Below are 24836 nucleotides of genomic sequence, written 5' to 3' on the forward strand. Positions count from 1 at the left end.
TAATTAGATTTAATAACTAAGTTAACATAATCAAAACTAAACTATCGACAACATACCATCGTAAAAGGCCATCTATACATCTTGCATCGGAACTAAGCCCTTCTCCACTGCCTCATTTTAAGGCTGTTTTGCCACGGGAATTAACAATTGGAAAATTAAGAAACAAAAATAAATACAAACAATAAATTAAATATCGCATACAAACAATAAGTCTTGAAGGTCGACTTCCAATAGCTTGTGGCTCCGCCCATTTTTGGTTAATTTTCTCAAATCATCCCTTTTAATAACATGTTCAATAACATATAAAATGAAATAATTGTTATACATAAAATTTGAAAACTTTGGTATAAATTAATGAAAGACATAATTTAACAAAATGAAATTACCTATAAGCCATGATGGAAAAAGATGTAAACTAATTGTCACACAGTCAATAGGATGAAGAAGAAGATAAGAAACAAAATCTAAACTCGGGTTACCAAAAGAAGAAGCCTTAGGTAGGGAAGAAATAAAATTCAAATGTTGCAGACATTCTGTAAAACGATGTCACAAAATCCGCTAGGGATGAAAATCAGATTTATTTACCCTTTTCTGTAAAAATCAAAAATCAGATTATTATAAATAATATCTAGGAGAATTTGATGAAAATCGATAATAATATTTAAAATAATATTTAGGAGATAAAAATTTGATAAAAAAATCAAAAAATAATATTTAGGAGATAAAAATCTGATAAAAATCGAAAATAAAATTTAAAATAATAGTTAGGAGATAAAAATTTGATAAAAAATCGAAAATAATATTTCAAATAATGTTAATGAGATAAAAGTTGATAAAATATGAAAATAATAATTAGAATAATATTTAGGAGATAAAATATGATTAAAATCATTCCGTAATAACTCCAATTCCACATTCATACCACTCATTGGTATTATATTGAACCATATAGGTTTCCTTGATTGCTTCAAGCGTATATTGACCAAACGGATGAATTGTATTATAAAGATGTTTATGTATGTTTCTACATAAATAATTTTTAGCGCATATAAGATCCTTTCCAATTAATAGTTTGATTAAGTTAGGTGTCTCAGAAAAAAGTTAAAAATTATATTTAAAATTATAGTTAGGAGATATAAATTTGATAAAATTAAAAAAATATTATTTATAATAATATTTAGGAGATAAAAATTTGATAAAAATAAAAAATAATATTTAGGAGACAAAAATCTGATAAAAATAACAAATAATATTTAAAATAATATTTAGGGGATACAAATATGATAAAATTCGAAAATAATATTTAAAATAATATTAAGGAGATAAAAATTTGATAAAAATTGAAAAAAAATTACAAATATGACATTAGGGTTTCTTAGGGTTGCCCTAGCGTTTCTTTCTTTTATATATAAGATTATAAATTAAAAATAAAAGGGGTAATGGCAAATAGGCCCATGACAAGGGCACTTAATTAAAATAGGGACATCCAACTTTTTTGTCTTTCAAATAAATCCACCCCATTCAAACTTATTTGCAAATAAGGAAAATCCCTTTATATATACCAAAATTACCCTCAATTCATTTGAAACCCAATTTAACTCCAATTTCATGATTTTACACCCCAATTTAGCCCAATTTCATCAATTAACCAATTTTAACCCAAATTTCAATTTTGACCCCAATTTTAACCCTAATTCGTATCAATTCCACCCATTATGCTCTAACTTCTTTAATATTACACATTGACCCCGGATTTTAACAAATATATCACATTAACCCCCAAAAATTTTTTTTTTCAGAAAATAATTTTTTTTCTGAAATATTTTTTTTCCGGCCATATTCCGGCGTTGACTTTTTTTTTTTTTTTTTTTTTGAATTTTGTTTTCCTGAAAAAATTTTCCGGCCGGTCAACGGCCGTTGACCGCCGGGTCTCCGGCGTTGACTTTTTTTTTTTTTTTTTTCTTAAAAAAAATATTTTAATTAATTTTATTGTCTTGGCTGCTAAATTACTGTCTCCGGCAGCTATTTAACTGTCGGAGACAGTAATTTAACTGTTAATTGACTTTTTTATTCTTAAAAAAAATATTTTTAATTAATATTACTGTATTCGTTGCTAAATTACTGTCTCCAGCAGTTATTTAACTGTCGGAGACAGTAATTTAACTGTTAATTGACTTTTTTATTCTTAAAAAAAATATTTTTAATTTTATATTACTGTATTCGTTGCTAAATTACTGTCTCCAGCAGTTATTTAACTGTCGGAGACAGTAATTTAACTGTTAATTGACTTTTTTATTCTTAAAAAAAATATTTTTAATTAATATTACTGTATTCGTTGCTAAATTACTGTCTCCAGCAGTTATTTAACTGTCGGAGACAGTAACTTAACTGTTAATTGACTTTTTTTTTTTTTTTTTTTTGTTTCCCTTAAAAAAAATTTATTTTAATTAATATTACTGTCTTGGATGTTAAATTACTTTCTCCAACAGTAATTTAACTGTCTTAGACAATAATATTAATAATATTACTGTTCGGAAAAATAATATTCATAATATTACTGTCCCAAACAGTAATATTACTGTTTGAGACAGTAATTTAGTAGTCAAGACAGTAATATTAATTAAAATATTTTTTTTCTAAGAAAAAACAATTCAAAAAAAAAAAAAAAAAAAAAAAAGTCAACGCCGGAGACCGGCGGTCTCCGGCGGTCAACGCCGGAATCTGGCCGGAATCTGGCCGGAAAAAAAACAGTTCAGAAAAAAAATTATTTTCTGAAAAAAAAAGTTTTGGGGGTTAATGTGATATATTTGTTTAAATCCGGGGTCAATGTGTAATATTAAAGAAGTTAGAGCAAAATGGGTGGAATTGTTAAGAATTATATTATTGAGGGTATTTTAGACTAAAGACATGGGGATGGGCTTAATTGAGAGACTGTTTTTTTTGTGGACTAAAATGCATTTAAGTCCCATGTGATGGGCCTTTTTGCCATTTGCCCAAAATAAAAGTATACTATTTAGTATTTTCTATAAAAATTGGGCTGAGCCGATCAAGCCAAAATTGGGCTAGAGTTCGGGCCTACTCGGGCTTTTTTCTTTTAAGGCCTCGGCTAAATAAAAAACACTGTTGCTTGTAAGGATACCAATGGGCTGATTTTTTTACAACTATATGATTTTTGGCCCGTGCGATGCAAGTAGGGGTGAAAGTCGGATGAATCGGATCGGAATTAGCCTTTTCGGAAAATTCCAGAAAAATTCTGAAGTATAAAATCAATTTCAATTCCAATTCCAAAATTTTCGGAATCTAAAAATTCATTCCAATTCCAAAAGGCCCGGAAATTTCGGAATTTCGGAAAAAATCGGAAATCACATAAGCTTTAAAATTTCAAAACTTAGCCTAAATTTTCTAAAATGTTCATAATTTTTCGAAAATAAGAGCATCCACGTCGATAAAAGTAAAACTAATAACTACTAAATTTCAGTTCAAAAAATAAATAAAAATAAACACGGCATAATATCCAATAAAACTTCTAACAACAATTCATTATGTCAAAATCCTAAAATAAAACTTATAGGTGTATTTTTCAAAAAATAAGTATTATATAATATATACTATTTATAGGTGTATTTTTTCGAAAAAAAATCGGAATTTTTCGGAATTAACTTCGGAATTAAATCGGATCGAAAATCGGAAATTCCAAATTTATTTTGTATAATTCCAATTCCAATCCAAAAAAAATGGAAAATTTCGGAAATCGGAATTTCGGAAATCGGAATAAAAAAAGTTGTTCCAAAATCGGAACTTTTCAGATCGGAACCGGAGGAAATTGGAAAATCCGTTCCAACTTGCACCCCTAGATGCAATTGATTGAAGTAAAATTAGTATAAAGTAAAATTCAATTTAAACGATAAAATTCAAGTTTCAATTCATTTAGATGTTTTGCAGTTTTGCTATATGTATTGATGATGATAATACCCATCCAATTTATCCTTTTTACCATATTTATTAATTTAACTTTATGTTTTTTTTATATAATATGGCTGTATATTTATTTATCTCAGTTAAGAGATAAGATTTAAATAATAAATTATATTAAATGAAATTGATTAAATAAATGGCTGTATAGCTATCAAATGAGCAGAAAAAAAAAACCCTAAGATTTATCAAGAGCAACCTTACTTTTATTAATAAGATATATTAAAATTAATATAAATAAGGCAAACAGTTATCAATGGAAAACTCATTATGAGTAAAAAAAAAAATCAAGCAAATGTAGATTCTATTAAAAAATAAAGATTTTAGTTTACTATAGGCTATAATTGAAAATAGTTATTTAATAAAGCTTTTGTAAAATAAGCTACTATTCATTAGATCATGCAATAATATTTTTGATGACATGATTGATCACACTATGTGTGATAAAGTATTCTTTATATTTATAAATGAATAACTTTAATGCAAGATGGTAATAGAATTATTGTATCGTATGACTATAACTTGTCAACATAAGACAAGTACCTAAAAATATGTTCTTTTAAAGTCACGTAAAAGCTCGTTTAAATAATATTTTTTTCTCATTCTTGATTCAATGACAACGTCCAACACAAATTTTCGATAAACCAATAATTCACTAAATTATATAAACAGTCGAGGCGCTTCAAAACTAACTTATATATTCAATTTTAGCCCCTACATCCTGTCATTATTATTATAGGGCCGATTGTTAGACTTAATTTCTCATGATCATGTGTCACAAATTGATCTACCATAATTCTAAAACAAAATTTATAGAGGACATGGTATTAATTTTAATATATGGTCTAATATCTCAAAACCTTTTTCAATTACTTTATACAATAAAATAAAATAAAATAAAATAAAAATGAAATTTAATAATTTTTTTTGATTGAGAAAATCACTCTAATGCAGCTAATGAATGATATGCAGAGCAGCCCGCCCATCAAAAGAACAAACAACTCCGTCTAAATCTCTGTTTCTTGCTGGGTAAGGAAAAATTCCTTACCTTTCTCTCTACACACTATATCAGTAATTCCCCAACTCTCACTAAAACCCCTACCTAGGGTTTCAACTCCCACGATAAGAGCAGAGAAATTTGAGTGTGTTCCTATTACATTTACCTAATCAATCAATCAATCAATCAATCAATTCAATGGCGGATGACAGTAGTGCGGCGGCGGCGGCGGCGGTGGGGACGTTGGGGAACTCGGTGATACCGTTGGTGAACAAGCTGCAGGATATTTTCGCGCAGCTAGGCAGTCAGTCAACGATCGAGTTGCCGCAGGTGGCCGTCGTCGGCAGCCAGAGCAGCGGTAAATCGAGTGTGCTGGAGGCGCTCGTTGGGCGTGATTTCCTGCCGCGTGGCAATGACATATGCACGCGCCGTCCGCTGGTTCTGCAGCTAGAGCAGAGGAAGGGGAAGGCTGATGGAACGGACCACGAGTGGGGCGAGTTCCTGCATTTGCCGGGGAAGAAATTTTTCGATTTCAATGAAATCCGGAAGGAAATTCAGGTTATCTGTTTTTTTTTTTTTTTTTTCTTTTTTTATGTACAATTTTTTGTTGTTCGTGCAATATGTTTCAATTCAATTAACTTGTTGTAAAACTCAATAAAAGTGTGTTTATCTTTTAACTTAATTGAATGTACCCGATTTTAAAATTTAGGATGATTTTATTATGGGGCTGGAAAGAGCAATTAAGGCGTTTTTTTTAGGGTTGAGATTACTGAAGATTTTTGGTTTATTAATTGAAATAATTGAATATGCATGTTCATATATGAGATGGCTGGGAAGTTACAGTTGTAAACAAACTAAGATATGCTTGTTGGTTTTGCGATAGTCGAACTTGTTTTTTGAGAGTGGTGAAGGTTTATGCAGATAACTTCATAAATTGATTATTGTGTTTGTTATCATCAATTTGGTTCTTGGATTTCCTTTGGTTGTGATGCATGGTTTTCTTTCACTTCTGTTTCTTTATTCGTCTAGATTTTATGGAATTATGTTTAGGCGGAAACAGATAGAGAAGCTGGAGGAAACAAAGGTGTTTCAGACAAACAGATACGATTGAAGATATTCTCGCCAAATGTTCTCGACATTACGCTTGTGGATCTGCCAGGCCTAACAAAAGTGCCTGTTGGTGATCAGCCATCTGATATTGAAGCACGCATTAGAACAATGATAATGTCATATATTAAACGTCAAAGTTGCCTGATTATTGCTGTTACGCCAGCGAATTCTGACCTGGCTAACTCAGATGCTCTTCAGATGGCTGGAATTGCTGATCCCGATGGTTGGTTTTGCTCTTAATTTTTTCATTCTAGATAAACTATTGCTTTCCCAAATTTATAGCACTTCTAGACCTTTAGCTTTGGATTCTAGAGCTAATGTGTAAAAGTTTTTAATTGCAGGTTATAGAACAATTGGTGTGATTACTAAGGTGAAGATCTTGATTGTGTGGTTACTTTCTGTACTTCTAGTTTCTGTTTGATTTTTTCTTCAAAATTGCTCTTTTTCTGTTCATGTTGCCTCAGTTGGATATTATGGATAGAGGTACAGATGCCCGCAATTTTTTGCTCGGGAAAGTTATTCCTCTACGGCTTGGCTATGTCGGTGTTGTCAATCGCAGTCAAGAGGTAATATATTTGGTTTTTTTCCCATTTAAGTTTGATTAGTATTTTACATGCTATTTTATGTAATTTATCATTAATGTGCCTTGCTAAAATTTTCTCGTGCTTATCTAACATTTGGGAAACTCTCTATAATTTTCGTCTGCTTATCTAACGTTTGGGAAACTCTACTGTGTCTTGATATCTGTTGCTTTAATGTATGTACCTAGGCTGTTTATTGAACTAGGGAATTTTTCCTCCTTGGTTTTATCAGTTTCTTGTCTTTGCTTTTGAGTTGGACTTTATATTCTTAAGGGAGCAAAATGTTTTATCAGGTCTTTTAAAATGAGAAAAAAGCTTCTGTTGGGTTAAGTGAATCCACCGTTGTCATTAAAACCATTACCATATTAAGCTATGTTTATATATTTCCTGGATGATATGTATACTGTGATTAAACAGGATATTCAAATGAATCGAAGCATCAAGGATGCGCTTACAGCAGAAGAGAAGTTCTTCCGCAGTCGCCCAGTATACAATGATCTTGCTGATCGTTGTGGAGTTCCACAGTTGGCCAAGAATTTGAACCAGGTAACATAGTGTGTCTGAGTCTCAACTGCATCTTTTATAAAACATCTGTTTTTAGCATCTTGAAGTGCATGCTGTTTGTTGATCTTATTTTAGGGGTACTCTTTTACTTGTGTAGGCCCACAAGGTTTTTAACGAGCCCCCCTTGTAATCTTCGTGATTATTGGAATAAAACAATTTTGGCCAAAGTAAAAAGTGCATGCTGTTCTATCAGTGTCTTTCTTGCCTAAAATTTTATATTACGAAGCATATAGCATGACTTGTTGACCGTTATTCCTGTGACATTTACTTGCCGTGCATGATACCGAAATGGTGCATGTTTACAGATTTGCTTTCATATGCATACCTACAAGTCTACAGCTTGTAAGTGCATACATGCAATGAATTGGTGCATGCATACCCTTTTGACATGGAACGGCGGATATATACGACAATACCTCTGTACTGTGTAAAAGTTGAGTTGATATGATTTCTTTTGAACGACAGTTGGTGCCGATCTTGTTTTATCTGTCTTCACACTCTTTACCATAAATATAATGTTATTGTGTCAAATCTCAGATGTGCGATATAAGCTATCTTCTTGTTTTACAGATCCTGGTTCAACATATTAAGACAGTTCTCCCAGGGTTGAAGAAACGCATTAAGGATGCGCTGGTTTCTGTTGTGAAGGAGCACGCTAGCTTAGGAGAAATTACTGAATCAAAGGTTCCTTTTATATTTTATTTTGTTCTGCTATTAAAGTTGAATATGTTATTGATAATATAGTGTGTTTTGGATTAGTGAATAATGACAGAGAAAGATATTTGCTTTGAGTTTACCAACAGCCCCATATTTAAATTGGTGTTTCAATTAATAGTTCTGGCTCGGAGTTGTCGTCAATTTTCAAACTAATTCCAATTGCCATTTTTTATACTGTTGTGATGAACAGGGTGGCCAGGAAGCACTACTCCTTAACATTCTCTCGAAATACTCTGAAGGTAAGCGATGTAGCCTCCATGTGATGTGAGGGATTCAAGTATTTGCATTTTTTTGTTTGATGCTTGCTGAAGACCATAAAATGCGCACATTGGGGCTGCATATGCATTGAACAGTTCATGATCATTTTGGTGTTTGGTCTGAATAGGCCTCATTTGCGTAATGTTTGGTGGATTATATCACAGTTAAGCTGATCATCAATACTCATTGTCTGTGCATTTTCTGCTTCATTGACAGCATTTATAAGTATTCACCCTGTAGATCTTAATGCCAGAAATTCACATTCTTCCTTTCTGATAGAGAGGATTATGGAAAATTATATTGATTGCTTAATATGAGCTTCATGTATTGTTGAAACAGCATTCTGCTCAATGATAGAAGGAAAAAATGAGGAAATGTCAACGACTGAGCTGTCTGGTGGAGCAAGAATCCATTACATTTTCCAGAATATTTTTGTAGCGTGCTTGGAGGTATGTTCTGTTCTTTTGAATATTATTCTAAAATATTGTTCTTTTGAATATTATCCTAAAATATTGCCTGTTCTGTTGTAACATATTCTCCTTATTAGGGAAACATGTAAGGAATTCGAGTAGTCCATTACTCTCCATTATTTTTTCAACTGATTGTTTTTCTACTGTGTCCGCACATCAGTTTTCAAGATTAATTTATTCCTTTGTTTTTGTGTAAGTCAATACTTAGACATCTTTTTAACTGTGGAAATCTTGGGAGTGAATAAGTACTTTATCGTGTTAGTGCAATAGAGGGATCAAACTTTGACTAGTTAGGTAAGCATTTTCGTCATGTTGTAGTCCTTTGTATTATCATTACCTAGCATTAGGATATGGTGGTCCTTTATGGAGTACAGAGATATTTTGGCCTATAAAGTGAACTATTCCCGCCTTGTCTATTCTAAATTTGGTCTTGGACTTTGCTCTGCAAGTTGGTATTACTTTTCATGAGAAATAATTTGTTTAACCTTTGAGCTTCTGGATGTTTCAGATAGAACCAATTGATTTGAATTAAGTTGTGTTAGACATGATATTTGTTTCTCTTTCCCGCAGGATGTAGATCCTTGTGAGGATTTAACTGATGATGACATCCGCACTGCCATTCAAAATGCAACTGGTCCCAGGTCGGCACTTTTTGTGCCAGAGGTACGTCTTAGTGCCAATGCTATCCTTTCCGTTGTATTATGTCTTCAATCGTTTAATAAAATCTGAGATTCGACCATCTAATGTGTTGCATGCAAAATAAATAAACATGAAAATGTAGGTGCCATTTGAAGTTCTTATTAGAAGACAAATAGCACGTTTGTTGGATCCAAGTCTTCAGTGTGCTAGATTTATCTATGATGAGCTAATCAAGGTATATCTGGTAACAGTTTTTGTTAAAGAAAAGAGATGCTTTTATCCTTGTCTGTTAACATTGACCTGATTATATTATTTCTTTTAGATGAGCCATCGGTGTACGGTTAATGAGCTCCAACGGTTTCCAGTTCTACGAAAACGCATGGATGAAGTCATTGGGAATTTTTTGCGAGAAGGGCTTGAACCTTCAGAGACAATGATAGGACACATTGTTGAAATGGAGGTAATGTCCATCTTGGTGTTGGTTTATATGTCCTTCTACTCTGAATTACGGAAACTTTTATCAGCCTAGTAATCTACACGGCCTGGATTCAGTTATATTCAATTGATTGTTTTTTAGCGTGATTTTGGTTAGTTGATTTATCTTTCCAATATTTCTTTTGTCATGTTATAAAGTGACGAAGTTTGTGTTATGACTATGTTGTCTATAATATCCTTATCCTAAATTGTATCTTCTCTGGAGCACGGAAATTGAGTGCAGACAATCTACTATCTTTTCTGCCAAAAGGAATGATAAGTCTATTGATTCTTTATCTGTTTCTCCATATTATTTGTTGTCTACATAATATAATTTTTTTCCTCCTGAAAATGTTCTTTCATTGGAAATAGCTTCTCATCCCAGGTTTCACACTATTGTGGTCCTGCTCTAGAAAAGTTTGTGATTTAACTTTACTTTGCCGTTTGCGTTAACTTTTTCTGTCCTTTACTAAACATTTATGTTATTGTATTTGAAGTGCTTATTTCTTTTTGTCTCCCCTTTACTACATTGCCAATTTATTGGGAGTTGCACACGTTTTAGAATGTGAGAACAAATTAATACCCATCATGAGTATCTGGTTGAACATAAATACAGTTAATATATATTGTTAATATATCGTTTTTAGGGTTGATATATGATAAGGTCGTCTGAATGTCTAGACACTTGTGGCTGAAAAACTAACTCTAGTGAAAAATTTAATTATTCCTGGAATGAAGTGCCCATTTGTCCTTTAGGATCTCATTGGGTTCCAAACTTACAAAATAAATGATGCAAATTTCATGCCAATATTGTCCGTAACCGAAAGTGAAATAGAAATGAGTTAAATTTACCAGATTATGAGCTTCTTTCACTTATTTGTTCTTTAGTTTACTTTGCACAGTGTTTTGGATATAATATTATTTGCTGGATTGTCTGTTCTGTAGATGGATTACATAAATACTTCTCATCCAAATTTTATTGGTGGGAGTAAAGCTGTAGAGATTGCATTACAACAGAACAAATCATCTGGGGTTGGTGCACTCATTCCAAGGCAGAAGGTGTGTGCACTTTGCTGTACTGAATAATTTATGTCCATCTGTTTACAAGGATCTGTTAATTAGTATGTGATTTCTTGTCAATTAGGATACAGGAGATTCAGAGAAAGTACCTAACTCGGAGAACAGTCAAAAGTCTCGGAAATTATTTGGACGGCAAGTGAATGGAATTCATCCAGACCAAGTAAGTTTCTACTAGCACCTAGACTCTCCTGATGGGACCTGCAATTTGATGATTTCTTGTTCAGAACTTCAGATTGCCTAATTGTTTTCATGCTGCTTTTTACATGGAAAAAAGGGTGTTCGACCTGTAGGAGATGCTCAAAAAACTGCACAAGCTGGTAATTTTTTTACTCCCTTTTCTTCTATGCGGGTCTTCTTGGTGTGACTAGGAAATGATGCTCCTGAGTCCTGATTAGATTTCATGGTAAAAAACTAAAGAAGTTTTGAATCAAGGCTTTTTGTTCCTGTTGTAGTCAAATCAGTTTCCTTTTCTTACAAGTATCTCCGGGGATTCTCAAATGGTTTAGGTGCCTTCACTAATATTTCCCTTATGAAAATTTCACTGGTGGCTTGGCAAACTTTAACCTGTTATAAATTTAATGAAACATAAAATACATATTTTTTTATATCATATTAGAAAGATATGTAGAGAAAGATCGTAGTACTCCTTTACAATAATTAAGAAATAAATTAAGAAAAGTTTTCTCATACTAAAAAGAAATGTAGATAAAGAGAGTAGTATTCCTGTACGATAATCAAATAAAGAATCAGAGGTTACATTCTCATTACCAGACTCATGTGATTCTAAGTCATACCTTTTAGATGCTTAATTAGTGAATAGGTCCATGTTAATGATCGAGTCCTGATGTTGCAATTTTTAATGATTAAACAGTCAACAATACTGGTTCAACTTGGGGAATATCTTCAATTTTTGGTGGTTATGACAATCGCACATCATTGGGAGAGAGCTCATCCACTAGCAAGCCGTTTAACGAACCTGTTCATAACATTGAGCAGGGTGTTTCGATGATTCATTTGAGAGAGGTAAAAATATTTGAAATATTCCTTATGGCATTATTAGTTTATGCTGTAGAAGCTTTAATGTGTCTTTGCTGATGACTGCTTTGTTTTTTGTTTTGTCAAAGCCCCCTAGTGTATTGCGGCCCTCAGATACCCATTCAGATCAAGAGGCTATTGAGATTACTATTACAAAGCTGTTATTGAAGTCGTATTATGATATTGTAAGGAAGAACATTGAGGATTCTGTGCCGAAAGCAATTATGCATTTTCTGGTAATTACTCTTCATTCTTCTGAATTTTCTTCTCCTCCGGTTTGCCTCCTTTTTCATTTTTTTCTTTCTTTTTTATTTTTCCGTGTCTGCAAGTTTATCAATTGTGACTCAAAAGATTCTGATACGGATCTACACTGCATGGACTGCATATGCAGTTACGCTTGTTCCAGTCACCTGTTTAATCACGACTTGTAACTGACTGATGTTTCCTGATGTCAACTGAATTAATTTAAATATTTCTCTTGGATCTTTACATTAAAGTATGAGGCTGTAAAATGCTGCGTTCTAACTTCTAAGATATATACTTGATCATTAGATTCCCTCATCTTCCATGTCAGTTACCTCCAGCACGGTTTAGTTCTGTCAGTAGTTAAACTATGTGGTCTTAATCTCACATCAATAATATTCTGGAATTTGTTTTGAAAGTCTTTAATTGTTCTCACAGGTGAACCATACCAAGCGAGAGCTCCATAATGTTTTTATCAAAAAACTTTACAGGTACGTTCCATTTCAAAGCCTTTTCTGAATGGTACATGCTTTTAATATAATTAAAAGAAAATGTTGAAAAACTGTTGGCTCCTTTTTTTTATTTTTTTTTATATGTTTCAAATAATGCGAACCATGTGAAAACAATTTAGATCTAGATTTACATGACAAGGTTGGCGCTGTTCTTTCATTATTTACCCAATGAATGGTCTAGGTGAACAAATCTGTATATCTTTGACTTATTCTTGCATTTTGTAATGTTTTGAACAGAGAAAACATGCTCGAAAAAATGTTGCAAGAACCAGATGAGATTTCCATTAAGAGAAAGCGTACCCATGAGACACTTCGGGTACTGCATCAAGCTTTCCGGGTAAGTACTTGACACCTAGCATGTGATAGAAAATATTGATTGAACTCTGTTGTTTCTGTCGTGCAACTTATAATCTTATATTATGTTTTACCGTGTTCCGATCTAAGAGTTTGTGTATTACCTTAATCCAATCAAAGTGTTTTATCCCTTTTTCTTTATAATTGCAATTTATGCATTCATTCTCACTTAACCTTTAATATACATGCCAAAAAATGTGATTGCAATTTATTCGCCTTATTACTTCATACTTCAAAGAAACTTGTAGGCTACATAAACGTACTCAGAAAACCTAATATTTTCATTGTAGCATCTTCTCAAAGTGATCAAGCTAGCCAACTAACAGTCGTCAAACAACTTAGCATTAAAAAAACACATTTTTGCACAAAAACAAGTCTTTGTTTTCAACAGGTTCTCTTTTTTCTTGGGTATATGCTCGTTTGAAATGATATTATAAACCTTTTTTTTTTGTTTATATTCAGACTCTGGATGAACTGCCACTTGAAGCTGAGAGTGTTGAGAGAGGTTACAGCCCGAGTACCGACCCAACGGGCCTGCCAAAGATCAACGGGCTTCCAACATCATCTTCTTATTCAACTGATTCATATAGTGCTTCCTCACAGAATCCATTTTATCCAGATACCAACAATGGTGGTGGACGTAATTCTCTTGCCGGTCATTATTACCGTTGATATATATATATGGAATAGCCATTCGTTCTTTCTAGACCATTGTTCTTTTTTTTTTCTTTCTAAAATGAAGCGTAACCATATATTATAATCTATTTTTCCTGACCATTTTTGTTTTGCTGTTTGGAATACTCTATATCCATTATTCCTTTCATCCCTCTTCCAAGTGATGCTGCTTTAGTATGGTGGAGGAATTTAAAGTGTAAGTATTCTGATGAATAAATACTGAAAGGCTTGTGTATAGTAGTAAATCCACTATTTTTTATTCTAAAACTCTTTTCTTATGCTCTGTTTAATAGTGAGAAAGATTCATTCTTGATTGTGCTTCCTTCGTCGTGAGTTTTAACTACATTAAGTTGATATTTGATGATACGCCTTTTTTTGGGGGGACAATTTGCTACGCACTAATACCGTTTCAAATCAGGACAATATTTTTGCACTTTGCTAAAAGTTCTTCGAAAAACCTAGTTTAGATGATTTAGACAAAAAAAAAATAGTCATTTTCAATCTATTTTCAGTCTAATTTCTTGAGCTAAGTTGTCTATTTTTAGTCTAAGCTGTCCAACTAAGCTGCCATTAGGGGATTTTAACAAATCCAAAGTATCTGGGCGGACTAGCTACACAATTAATTTTGAGGGACTTTTAGACAATTTTCCCTTTTAAGAAAAACACAATTAACAGTATGGTGGACTAGATTTGAATGTTCCAGATAATAAATATTGCTACATGTCCAATAAATGACATGAAAAATATGTTTCCAAAGTGGGATAAGAAGGAATCAATTTTATAAGTATGCTGTATTGCATATAACCACTTCTCCATTTATATTAATACAAATCTGATGCAGAAATAGGAAAAGAAAATTTGATAACCAACCTTCATTTTACCCATACATAAAGCTTGAAATGTTAACAAACAATTCAAGCAGCCATGGCGAAAATTCTCTCACTCCTGTCTGTTTTCTCTCTCTACACTTCATTACTACTGCTCCAAAACTCCAATGGCTTCACTCTGGAATTAATCCACCCTATTTCCCATGATCCATCTTTTCCCACTACTAGTTTCTCCTACGAAGAAAGAATTCAAACGCTAGTATCGATAACCGTCTCTAAAAACAGCGACACTGAGCGTTCATTCGTCGAAATCGCGAGGCCCGTCGTCGACATGCAAGAATTTCTCTACATGGTCAAAGTCGGATTCGGAACATTCAAATCCAATCCACCGTTTAAAGAGTACCACCTCGATCTGGACACGGGTAGTACTTTGACATGGATGCAGTGCGAAGGCTGCACGAAATGCTTCGACCAAACTCCGAACCCTTTCCCCAAGAACAACTCCACGTCTTTCCACCTCGTTCTCGACGAAAACAAGAAGCCCTGTCCCTATTCTATAACCTACGGAGACGGTACAAAGACGTCGGGTGTCGTAGCAAGAGAAACCATTCACCTCAACTCGAACATTAATACCAACAAAATGGTTCGAGATTTCGTCTTCGGATGCGGGATGGTGAATAATTTGGACTACAGTGAGCACAAAAACAATAGAGTTGCAGGAATTATGGGGTTAGGATGGGGTAAAAACTCATTTGTGAACCAAATCAAAGAGAGCAAAGGTATATTTTCGTATTGCCTGCCGATTTTCAACTTATTCACTAAATCAAGTCCGAGAACGTATCTAAGATTCGGCGACGATATATTATCACAAACGAGAAACGCAACCACCACGAAGATTAGTAAAGTGAACGGCAACGGGGCGTACTACATCAACATGCAAGGAATTAGCATTGACAAGAAGAGACTAAACATCAGCAAAGATGTGTTTGCATTGAAATTCGACGCGAAAATCAACGGCTATAGAGGCGGCTGCATAATCGATTCGGGCACGCCGTATTCACGTATTGTGGGCCCCGCGTACGAGAAACTGATACAAGGGCTCGAGAGCTACTTCTCCAAAGACAAGAACTTGAAGAGGGTAAGAACCGGTAACGGTTTGGATCTTTGTTACGTACGAGGAAAGGCGGAAGGGTTCCGGAACCTTCCGGAAGTTACGTTCCATCTTCAGGGTTCGAAGTTAGGGTTTGTTGTGAAGCCCGAGGGGGTTTTTGAAGTTGCGAAAAAACCGAGTAATAAGTCAATCGAGTACTTTTGTCTTGCTATGATGCGTTCGAAAACTCAAAGATCGACTCTCGGAGCTCAACAGCAGATGAATCAGAGGATTGTGTATGATACTTGGAAGAAGAAACTAGTGTTTCATCCTGAAGATTGTTCCAAGAATCCATGAAAAATTAACTAATTAGTATTTAATTAAGTAATATGAAGAAATTGTTATCTTGAAATAGGAAATTCACAAAATAAAATACCAATGATTTCTATGTAAATCTTTGTGTCTTCAATTTTATGTGTTTAATTTTGAATTTAAACATGTTCATAGAAAAAAAGGGTAAATTACCACCACCTTACAGGTCTATTTACGAAAAAACCCTTTATTTTTTTATAATAATTACATGCACCCCTACAATTTGTTGATTTTTTACATTAACACCATTTTATAGGGGTGGCGATGTAAGAAACTAACAAACTTCAGGGGGCTGAATGTAATTTCTAAAAAATAAGGGGGTTTTCGTAAATAAATTTTAGCTCAGGGAGGTGGTTGTAATTTACAGACCAAAAAATCTACATTAGCTTGAAAATGAACGCACTCTCATCAGAGAGATGATCGTAACTAACTTGTGCTATAACCGCCACAATGCTGTTTGTTTGCATGTATACATACACGAGCGTGTGTGTATATATAAATATATATATATTAGTTCTTCCCCTTTCTTCTAGCTAGGGTTCCATATATATTCAGTTCATCCAGCTTTTTTTTTTCTTAATTGCTTCCAGTTATCATCATCGATAAACTTAAACAGCAACAATGGCGGCGCTCACAGTTTACCCAACCGTGAGAGCGTATTTCGCCTGCTCGATAACGCTGTCGTTGATGATGATAATCATCTACAATTTCATGACCTATTACTCCAATAAACCTACTTACACGATCAGCGACGACTACACGGCGGTGGCGGAGCAGATCTCCGGCGATGTGTATCACTGGGCGGAGGGTTTCAGGATGGATTACGCCCAAATGGAGAGGAAATTGAAGATCTACGCTTACCCCGCAGCAGCAGATCAACGCTACTCGAATTATCAGACGATTACTGGAAAGTACGCCAGTGAAGGATATTTCTTCAAAAATATCAGGGAGAGCTCCTTCCTCACACATGATCCTGAACTTGCGCACCTCTTCTTCATCCCCATTTCTGCCCACAAATTGCACCAGAAGGTCTGTATTTTTTTTTTTTTTTTTTTTTTTCAATTTTCTCCTTCGTAATTTCCTGTTAATTCCTCCTTGTGCGTGTTTGCTGTGTGTGAATATAATATTCAGATTGTTTTTCTGGTGAATCAAAATGAATTTCTTCGTGTTCGCTCTTCTTTTCCCATTTTGAATTTGATTTTGCCCTAAAACTTCTCTCTTCTGTGTAAAAGTGTGTGTGACTGTGTGCGTGCGTGTGTGTGTGAGAGAGAGAGAGAGAGACGAGTAATATTAGATTCTGTGTTAAATACTAATTAATTAATTAATTCTTTGTTTAAACTATACATATAATATATACTATTAGCAAATTAAATCAACTATATATAAATAAAATAAAATTAAAATTAAGAGTCTAAAATTTAAACCCAAACGCTGTAACGTATAACAGTACAATACGAGAAATTAATTAAAAATATATATACATAAACAAAAAAAATGAAAAGTTGTGGCTGCTGCTAAAAGACACCATGCAAAAAACTTAGATACATAAATACCGTATACGTACATCCAAACTTGAATATCAATTTTCTTCTATAATAATAATACATACATACAGATCAGAGTGATCGTAGGCGAAAATAAAAAAATGACAAGGGTGGAGGCGGAGTACGGTGGCTGGGGGGTGGGTTCAGTGACGGCAATGCTGTGTGTAGTGGCACTTTTGATATTTCTGCCACTCGGAATAGGGCCCGGCCCGATTCAACCCCCTTCGTTTTCTGTTCTCTTGATTTTCCCTCTGTTCATGGCTGCCATTCTCCTTTTCCTTTTCCTTGCCTCCAACACCAAGTCTCGTTAATTAGTTTATTATTATATTTAATTTCTCAGATGTAATTCTAATGTAAAACTGATGTTTGATAATTTATATATATATAGTATTTTTTAATTTCCTTTACTTTATTGGCTTAAATTATATTAATTCTACAAATATGATTGTTGAAATGATTATCAGTTGACTCTCTGGTTTATAATTTCCTGCATATTTTTTAAATGCTATATATATAAATAAATTCAGGTTTCATCATATGATGAAATGGCAGCAATTATAGGGGAATATATCCAGAGATTGATAATCAAGTACCCTTACTGGAACAGAAGTTTAGGCGCCGATCACTTTTTCCTGACTTGCCACGAAATCGACACTCGAGCGACAGAGCGGGCCCCACTTCTCGCCGTAAAAAACTTGATTCGCGTTGTGTGTTCGCCTACTTATAATTCCAGTTTCGTCCCACACAAAGATGTTTCACTTCCCTTGATAAATATGCCATTCTCAAAGCCTCCACCATCTACAGCAAATGACCTCCAAAACAGGTACATATATTATATATATACACACACACACACACACACATATATATATATATATTACACACAATACAATATGCAGGACAATACTTGGTTACTGGGCTGGTGTGTGCAATACTGAGATAAGAGAGAGAATGGTGAAACTGTGGAGTAAAGATTTAGAACTGGAAATCCAGAATGAAACAGCTTATAATCATGCCAGAATGACAAAATTCTACACTTCTAAATTCTGCATCTGCCCTGCTGGTTCAAGAATCACTAGCAATAGAATCATAATGGCCATTCGTTATGGATGTGTGCCCGGTAATATTACTTTTCATTTCGACATTTTCTTGATTATTAATGTTTATCATTCTTTAATATGTATAAATAAATACAGTAATCATGTCGGATTACTACGAGTTGCCATTCAAGGACGTTCTTGATTGGCGAGAATTCTCTGTTATTTTGAGAGAGCGCGACGTCTACAATCTCAAGGGAATTTTGAAGGCCAAAGCAGGTGCAGAATTCAGAATGCTACACACTAATCTGCTCAAGGTAAAATCAAGATTTTGAAAACTATTTTCTTCATTTGTAAGCCATATATATATATATATGTGTGTGTGTGTGTGTGTGTGTGTGTGTGTGTGTGTGTGTGTGTGTGTGTGAGAGAGAAATGTTTGTGTGAAGCAGGTGCAGAACCGTTTCGAGTGGAACACGCCACCAGTCAAATACGATGCGTTCCACATGGTTCTCTACGATCTATGGTTGAGGCGGTTTGTCATTAAATAATAAATCAACCTTGTCAATAATTCTGTAGGATAATACAAGTGTGCCATAAACAATACTGCAATAGTTGTTTGTCTAATATTCTCTTCCATCACAAACAAAAATAAAAAAAAGTTTCGTAAAATTACAATTCCCGATTGATCATTCATTACATGCGTTTGGAGGGAGATACATCAAATCCGCAAATCCAATTCCAACACAAAATTACATAGAAAATATATGTACAGTCTCATATTCGAAGTTGTGAGAGATATAATAGTACTAGTGTACAGGTTACTCACCATTTGCCTTAAAGGGCACCCACCACCAATTGCGGTTACAAATTGGAGCTGCAATGGCAGTCAACTTTTCCTACTCAGAGTCAGATCGATACGAAGGATTTAACCACTGGAAGTTGTAATGACATTCGTCGGAGGTAAATTAACCACTGTGTCTTCGCCATTTTGATCACCGTTCAGCTGTGGAAAAGAAGAGCAAATGAACAAGCATAATATTTAGAACCAAACGACACGATAAATCAGTAACGTGAGAAAATTTTAAAGTCACAACTTGACGACTAGCCTTTATAGCACGATGCTGCTGCTGCACTGGGGTGACTGGAACTTTGGAAAGGTCTCTCAGGATTCCCTGCAATATTATTTGAAAGTTCCAACGAGTTAATTATAGCGGCAATTGCAACAGATTCTGAAAACGGGAAGTATTCAAATTCAGAACTTATATTGAAGAAAAGAAAGAGAACTTATATTGCAGACTTATTTTACTCAGAAAATGAACAGGAAAGGGTTTCTTGTAGAATGAAGATGTCATAATAACCACCATCTCTGCTAAGAAGGGTATTTTCGTAAAATGGCTGGGAGTAGTAATTAAGATAGAGGTTGGATAAAGCGGGATCTGTCAAGAATGAAGAAACATGCAATACAGCTCGCAATAAAGCCAAAAGAGTCGATGCAGTTCCTAATATGAAGGAAAAGTTGATCAAATAGACTTTGTCTAATTGATACAAATATGATCGGATATTTCATCGATAAGGTAGCCCAATATGCCTGGTTACTCGTTTGAGAGAAGAATCTTTCAAAAGTCTCCTGTAAACTCTTATTGGGTTTTAATGCGTATAAGAGAGCAGCTCCCTTTAACCAGAAATAACTAATATGTAGAACAATACAGTTCTTTTTCTTCAAATTGAATATATACTTTATAGTAAAAGCAAATCTTGACCAATGAGCTCGTTTGTGTTGCGTATACAAATCAGCAACTAAGAGCTAAAACGAAACAAAACGACGTGTAATCCAAACACATGGAAAATGAAAAACTAGCAAGAAGATTATAACTACTACACAGCAAGAATTAGAAAAGAACAACAAAACACTCGTTCAGTCTAGCAAGAAAAAACTACCTTATTGGCCCACTTGAGACCACATGCGTTACAGAGAGTTCTTGGTCCATCTGGTCCACGTCTCATCATAGGAGTCGACTTTGAGCTATTTCCACAATGCCTACATCTGTTCAAAGTTCAATGTCAAGCAGGCGAACCATTATTTTCAGCAAACTAAAAAGAGATCTTTATGACTTAAAAAAAAAAGAAAGAAAACGAGTTAATAAGAGATTGGCAACTCACGAGGTTTCCTGTTCTTCTTGGACGGAAGTTCCAGTCCAATCTGCAGAAGATGCTCCTGGTTCTTCGGAAACTGCCTTGGACGATGTAAACTGGCCTTTTTTCCGCTGCATCCTGGCAAATTGAGATGATAAGTTGATAAGAGATGCAATATATTGTTCGAAACCAATACGCAAAGGCACTATTAACGTGGAGCCAAAACATATCGTGAAACACAATTACATCGAAAAAAAAAGCCTGAATTTATAGAAAACCACGGACGAAGATAGTTCGTCACCATGTCAGAACACAAAGTCACAAACGGTTATGTGCTGAAGTCGGTGTTAGCGATATATATTTTGATAATAAATAATCCAACACTATTTGACTGTTTTATTATTCTCAACTACCTTAGAGCAACTTCCTTTCGAACGGTATAACGAATCTTTTTATCAAAACATCGTTCTTTCCTCTTTTCTCTAAACCGGTTTAAAGAGGCAGCCCTTTGTGGTTGACTCGATCTCCCTGGATAATCACCTAAGTTCTATCGAAGCAAATAAAAATGCCAAAAGTTAGAACAGACGGTATATTTGATGCAAGATTACGAGATTTCGGTTACTGAAAATTGAAATAGTTTCGACAAACCCTATGGTTTTGAGGAGTCATTCCAGGTGTAGGAATACCGGTGGGCACTTCATACCCACCCAATAGTAGCAAAACTGCCTGAACCTGAAATACGAACAAAGTATTACTCCTACAATTTCTTACAAAAAGAAGATTAGAGACTAAAAGATAAGACATTTTTTGTGCCCTAATTCAACAAGTGTTCAAAATTGCAGTCCAGATTTTTAACATAGATTAATCCATTTCCCATATCTTAGTTGAATCAGCAATGAAATTTGAACATAATTCACCAGCTAAACTAAATTTAAATATAAAAAAAACTGCATAAATTGTACAAAAGGGGGAAAAAATTAGGGCAAGGCAAATTCAGCAGTTCATGAAAAATTCACAGCTAGCCCAATTCGATTGTATAAACAAAATTTCAGGTGATTAATTAAAAAACAAAAAAAAAAAAAGGAAAAACCTTTTCAGGGGAAACCGAGTCGAAAACGTAAACTTCACCCTGGAAAGACAGGGTGAGTTGGTCGGCGCCTCCTTCTCCGGGAACGGGCCCCACCGGAGGAGGCATATCGGCGGCGTAGAGAGCGTCGGCCTCAATAACCTCCAGGCCGCCGCCTCCGGAAAGCGCGTGCGGCGAGTGGGAGTTGTTGGAGGGGACGTAGCCGATCCGCGAGGGTAGGTTGTCTATGTCGTCGTCGTCGTCGTTGTCCCCGCCATTAGAGCACTGAACGACGTCGTCTTCGTCGTCTTCGTCTTCGATACGAGTTGAACCCTGGCGCCGTTGCTCGGCGGCGGCGGCGGTGGTATCGTTCATGGAGGCGTGTGGTGGTGGTGGACCGTACATGGGGAAGCTTTTCAAGATTTGTCTGAGTCAACCCGCTCTGTAATTTAGCATCAATATTTCCTTTTTTATTTTATTTTTATAAATAAATTAAATAAAATTGAACAGTAAATAATTTTGTGGAGCACTTTAGCTTCAAAAGGAGTATTTGGATAATAATTTGATAAAAAAAGAAGGGTAAATTACAAAAACCCCCCTAAGGTATGGTTAAATTACAACAACCACCCTCTTGTTTGGATAATTATATATACCCCTCAACTATGATTTTTTCTTAGACCTCCACATTTATGGTGCCAAATTCAACATAGTCATCTAGATTCCGTGAAATGTGCTCTAATTTGTACTCTTTTTGTGTAAAAAATACAGCTTCCGATATTATGATCATCTTGCTTCATAATGTAGAGTTTGAATGGGATAAAACGGGTACAAAAGTGATAATATTCCATATAATCTCGAAGATTCCACTAAATTTGATGAGTTGAGGGGTGGTTGTAATTATCCAAACAAGAGGGGTGTTTTTGTAATTTAACCATACCTCAGGGGGTGTTTGTAATTTACCCAAAAAAGAAAGTTTGCTGTACTATTTTATTTAAATCTCACTTCAACCCCAATTTTAACTATTTTGGAACATCAGCTCCTCCCCAAACCAAACAAGGGCAATCGGAATCAAAATTTTACTTCCATTTTTCTGTTTAAAAATAGTGTAAATTACAAATCCCCCTTGAGGTAAGGTATATTTACTAAAAAAACCCTAACTTTCCGTTATTACATATGTGCCATTTGTAAATTTCTTACATTGACACCCTTTTATTGGGGGTGGATGTAAGAAATTTACAAACTTTAGAGGATGTAGTTTCTCACAAATAGAGGGTTTTTTTGTAATTATACTTTATCTCAGGAAGGTGGTTGAAATTTACCATGAAGATAAATAGTAAATACCAGCTATAATTATACTAGCTATGTATTTACGAAAAACCCCCAAATTATCCGTAATTGCATCCGCCCCCTGAAATTTTGTAGATTTCTTACATTGGAACCCTTTTTTTTTTTTTTTTTTTTTTAATTGTTCCTGAAAATAAATAACAGCTATAAAAGCAAAAGTCATTTCTGATTCCTCTGTTTATTATTCAAAGAAAAAAAATCTGAGCAGAAAAAATCAAAAGCGAGAATGAACGTGGAAGAAGAGGTGGGGCGACTCAAAGAAGAGATCCAACGTCTCGGCCAATCCCAACCCGATGGATCCTACAAGGTATATTCTCGATTCTCGATCACGTTTTTTTTCTTCTGAATCTGAAATTATTAATCTCGATTTGATTCAGAACCATTTCCGATTTGATTTTGCTGTACGATTGTTATGATTCTCTTTTTGATTGATGTTTTCCTCAGCTGATAATTTTATGTTATTTTTCTCTTTTAAGTATTCAGATTTTGCTTGTTAATTAATTGTAATGTGGTTGAGGGTAATAGTAATGAATGGGCAAAATCAGAACTTGATTTAGGCAATATCATAAAATTCGATTTTTTTTTAATTTCATTTTTTTACTGAGAATTTTTGAAAATGTAGGTTTTGGCTACATAACTGTGGCTTCAGATCTCTCTCTCTCTGATTAATGAATGCAAATTAGGGTCCAGTAGTATAGTTTCGGTGTACGAATTACCGATTTTATGTTCATCTTCTGTATTTCTCATTTGGTTGATTATTTATTGCTCCAATTCATGTTTATTGTTTTAATGGCGCAAGCAATCGAGCTATTGTTTGTTCACTTCAAAACTTACATCTTCCTGTGTACTTTGAAAACAGATTGATATTGTATCGCTTTTCCTCTTCATATTATGCACTTATCGCACAATAAAAAAACGTCGAGATTGTTGACCAAGAAAACAACCACTCCTATCGTATCTGTGGTTCTACTTCTCTAGATATTTACGATGAGATGCATGAAGACTAAAGGGTAGAGATGAATCAGTTCATTTTCCTCCTTTTTCTCGTAGACATAATGTGTTGCTTCGTTTTTCTTTTTTTTTTTTCTTCCTCTCGCTAAAAAGTGGAGGTTATATGTAATTACTAATTACAGTTAGACCTCCCGAGTCTGGAAAATTGCCAAAACCTTTCTTTCTTGATTATCCTACTGGAGGAACTTCCCTCTCGTTTTAGTTCCATAAATAGCTCTAAAGATTCTTCTTGACTTGATGGATAGTGGTCCATTAGACCTTCATGCAGTTGATCTTATTGTTCTTATCATGAGATATTATATATATAGATATAGATATTATCTCAATTTCTGCATTTTGTTTTAATTGTGCAGGTCACATTTGGTGTGCTATTTCATGATGACAGGTGTGCAAACATCTTTGAAGCTCTAGTCGGAACTTTACGTGCAGCAAAGAAGCGTAAAATTCTAACGTACGACGGTGAGTTGCTCTTGCAAGGAGTCCACGATAATGTCGAAATTATCCTCAAAGCAGAAGCAACTGATGCAGCAGCTGTGTGATGCAGAAAATTAATTTGCGAAATTTATCTTGTATTTGTTTCTTGTGATTTATGTAATGCTAAATTGCGCAAATTTCACGTTTACGGGAAAAAAAAAATAAAAAATCGTTGCATTATTGTTTGATGTATTTCAATTTTCTGAAAAACGCCGAAAGTTTTACGTAAAAATCACTTCAATTATCCTGTGATG

General features: G+C 34.4%; 6 protein-coding genes across 6 annotated transcripts; 5 read left to right on the top strand and 1 right to left on the bottom strand.

Moving 5' to 3' along the window:
* Positions 1–4881: 4881 nt before the first annotated feature.
* LOC105949620 (dynamin-related protein 3A) lies at positions 4882–13948 on the top strand. Its single transcript, XM_012972927.2, has 19 exons — positions 4882–5527; positions 6020–6302; positions 6421–6449; positions 6544–6645; positions 7078–7206; positions 7795–7908; positions 8132–8180; positions 8539–8648; positions 9240–9332; positions 9451–9543; positions 9631–9768; positions 10728–10841; positions 10927–11022; positions 11137–11179; positions 11734–11885; positions 11987–12133; positions 12579–12631; positions 12890–12989; positions 13469–13948. Exons 1-19 carry the CDS (start codon positions 5168–5170, stop codon positions 13676–13678), a joined length of 2415 nt encoding a protein of 804 aa, XP_012828381.1. The 5' UTR covers positions 4882–5167; the 3' UTR covers positions 13679–13948.
* A 657-nt stretch (positions 13949–14605) lies between these two features.
* LOC105949511 (aspartic proteinase CDR1) lies at positions 14606–15955 on the top strand. The gene has a single exon (XM_012972814.1). It carries the CDS (start codon positions 14606–14608, stop codon positions 15953–15955), a length of 1350 nt encoding a protein of 449 aa, XP_012828268.1.
* A 574-nt stretch (positions 15956–16529) lies between these two features.
* On the top strand, positions 16530–19226 carry LOC105949685 (putative glycosyltransferase At5g20260). The gene is made up of 5 exons (XM_012973003.2): positions 16530–16999; positions 18042–18337; positions 18414–18634; positions 18711–18868; positions 19004–19226. The coding sequence occupies exons 1-5, from the start codon at positions 16592–16594 to the stop codon at positions 19100–19102; spliced, it is 1182 nt and encodes a 393-aa protein (XP_012828457.2). The 5' UTR covers positions 16530–16591; the 3' UTR covers positions 19103–19226.
* Positions 17612–17912, top strand: LOC105949687 (uncharacterized). The gene has a single exon (XM_012973005.2). It carries the CDS (start codon positions 17616–17618, stop codon positions 17823–17825), a length of 210 nt encoding a protein of 69 aa, XP_012828459.1. The 5' UTR covers positions 17612–17615; the 3' UTR covers positions 17826–17912.
* LOC105949686 (GATA transcription factor 24) lies at positions 19204–22305 on the bottom strand. The gene is made up of 7 exons (XM_012973004.2): positions 21778–22305; positions 21336–21419; positions 21101–21234; positions 20715–20825; positions 20493–20598; positions 19661–19726; positions 19204–19557 (listed from the first exon to the last, which is right to left on the bottom strand). Exons 1-7 carry the CDS (start codon positions 22156–22158, stop codon positions 19480–19482), a joined length of 960 nt encoding a protein of 319 aa, XP_012828458.2. The 5' UTR covers positions 22159–22305; the 3' UTR covers positions 19204–19479.
* Positions 22306–23270: 965 nt separating this feature from the next.
* On the top strand, positions 23271–24814 carry LOC105949636 (costars family protein). The gene is made up of 2 exons (XM_012972950.2): positions 23271–23404; positions 24462–24814. Exons 1-2 carry the CDS (start codon positions 23324–23326, stop codon positions 24645–24647), a joined length of 267 nt encoding a protein of 88 aa, XP_012828404.1. The 5' UTR covers positions 23271–23323; the 3' UTR covers positions 24648–24814.
* Positions 24815–24836: the final 22 nt, after the last annotated feature.

This window comes from Erythranthe guttata, chromosome 2 (assembly GCF_056151865.1).
Source record: "Erythranthe guttata isolate IM_541 chromosome 2, IM_541, whole genome shotgun sequence".
NCBI classification, from domain to species: domain Eukaryota; kingdom Viridiplantae; phylum Streptophyta; class Magnoliopsida; order Lamiales; family Phrymaceae; genus Erythranthe; species Erythranthe guttata.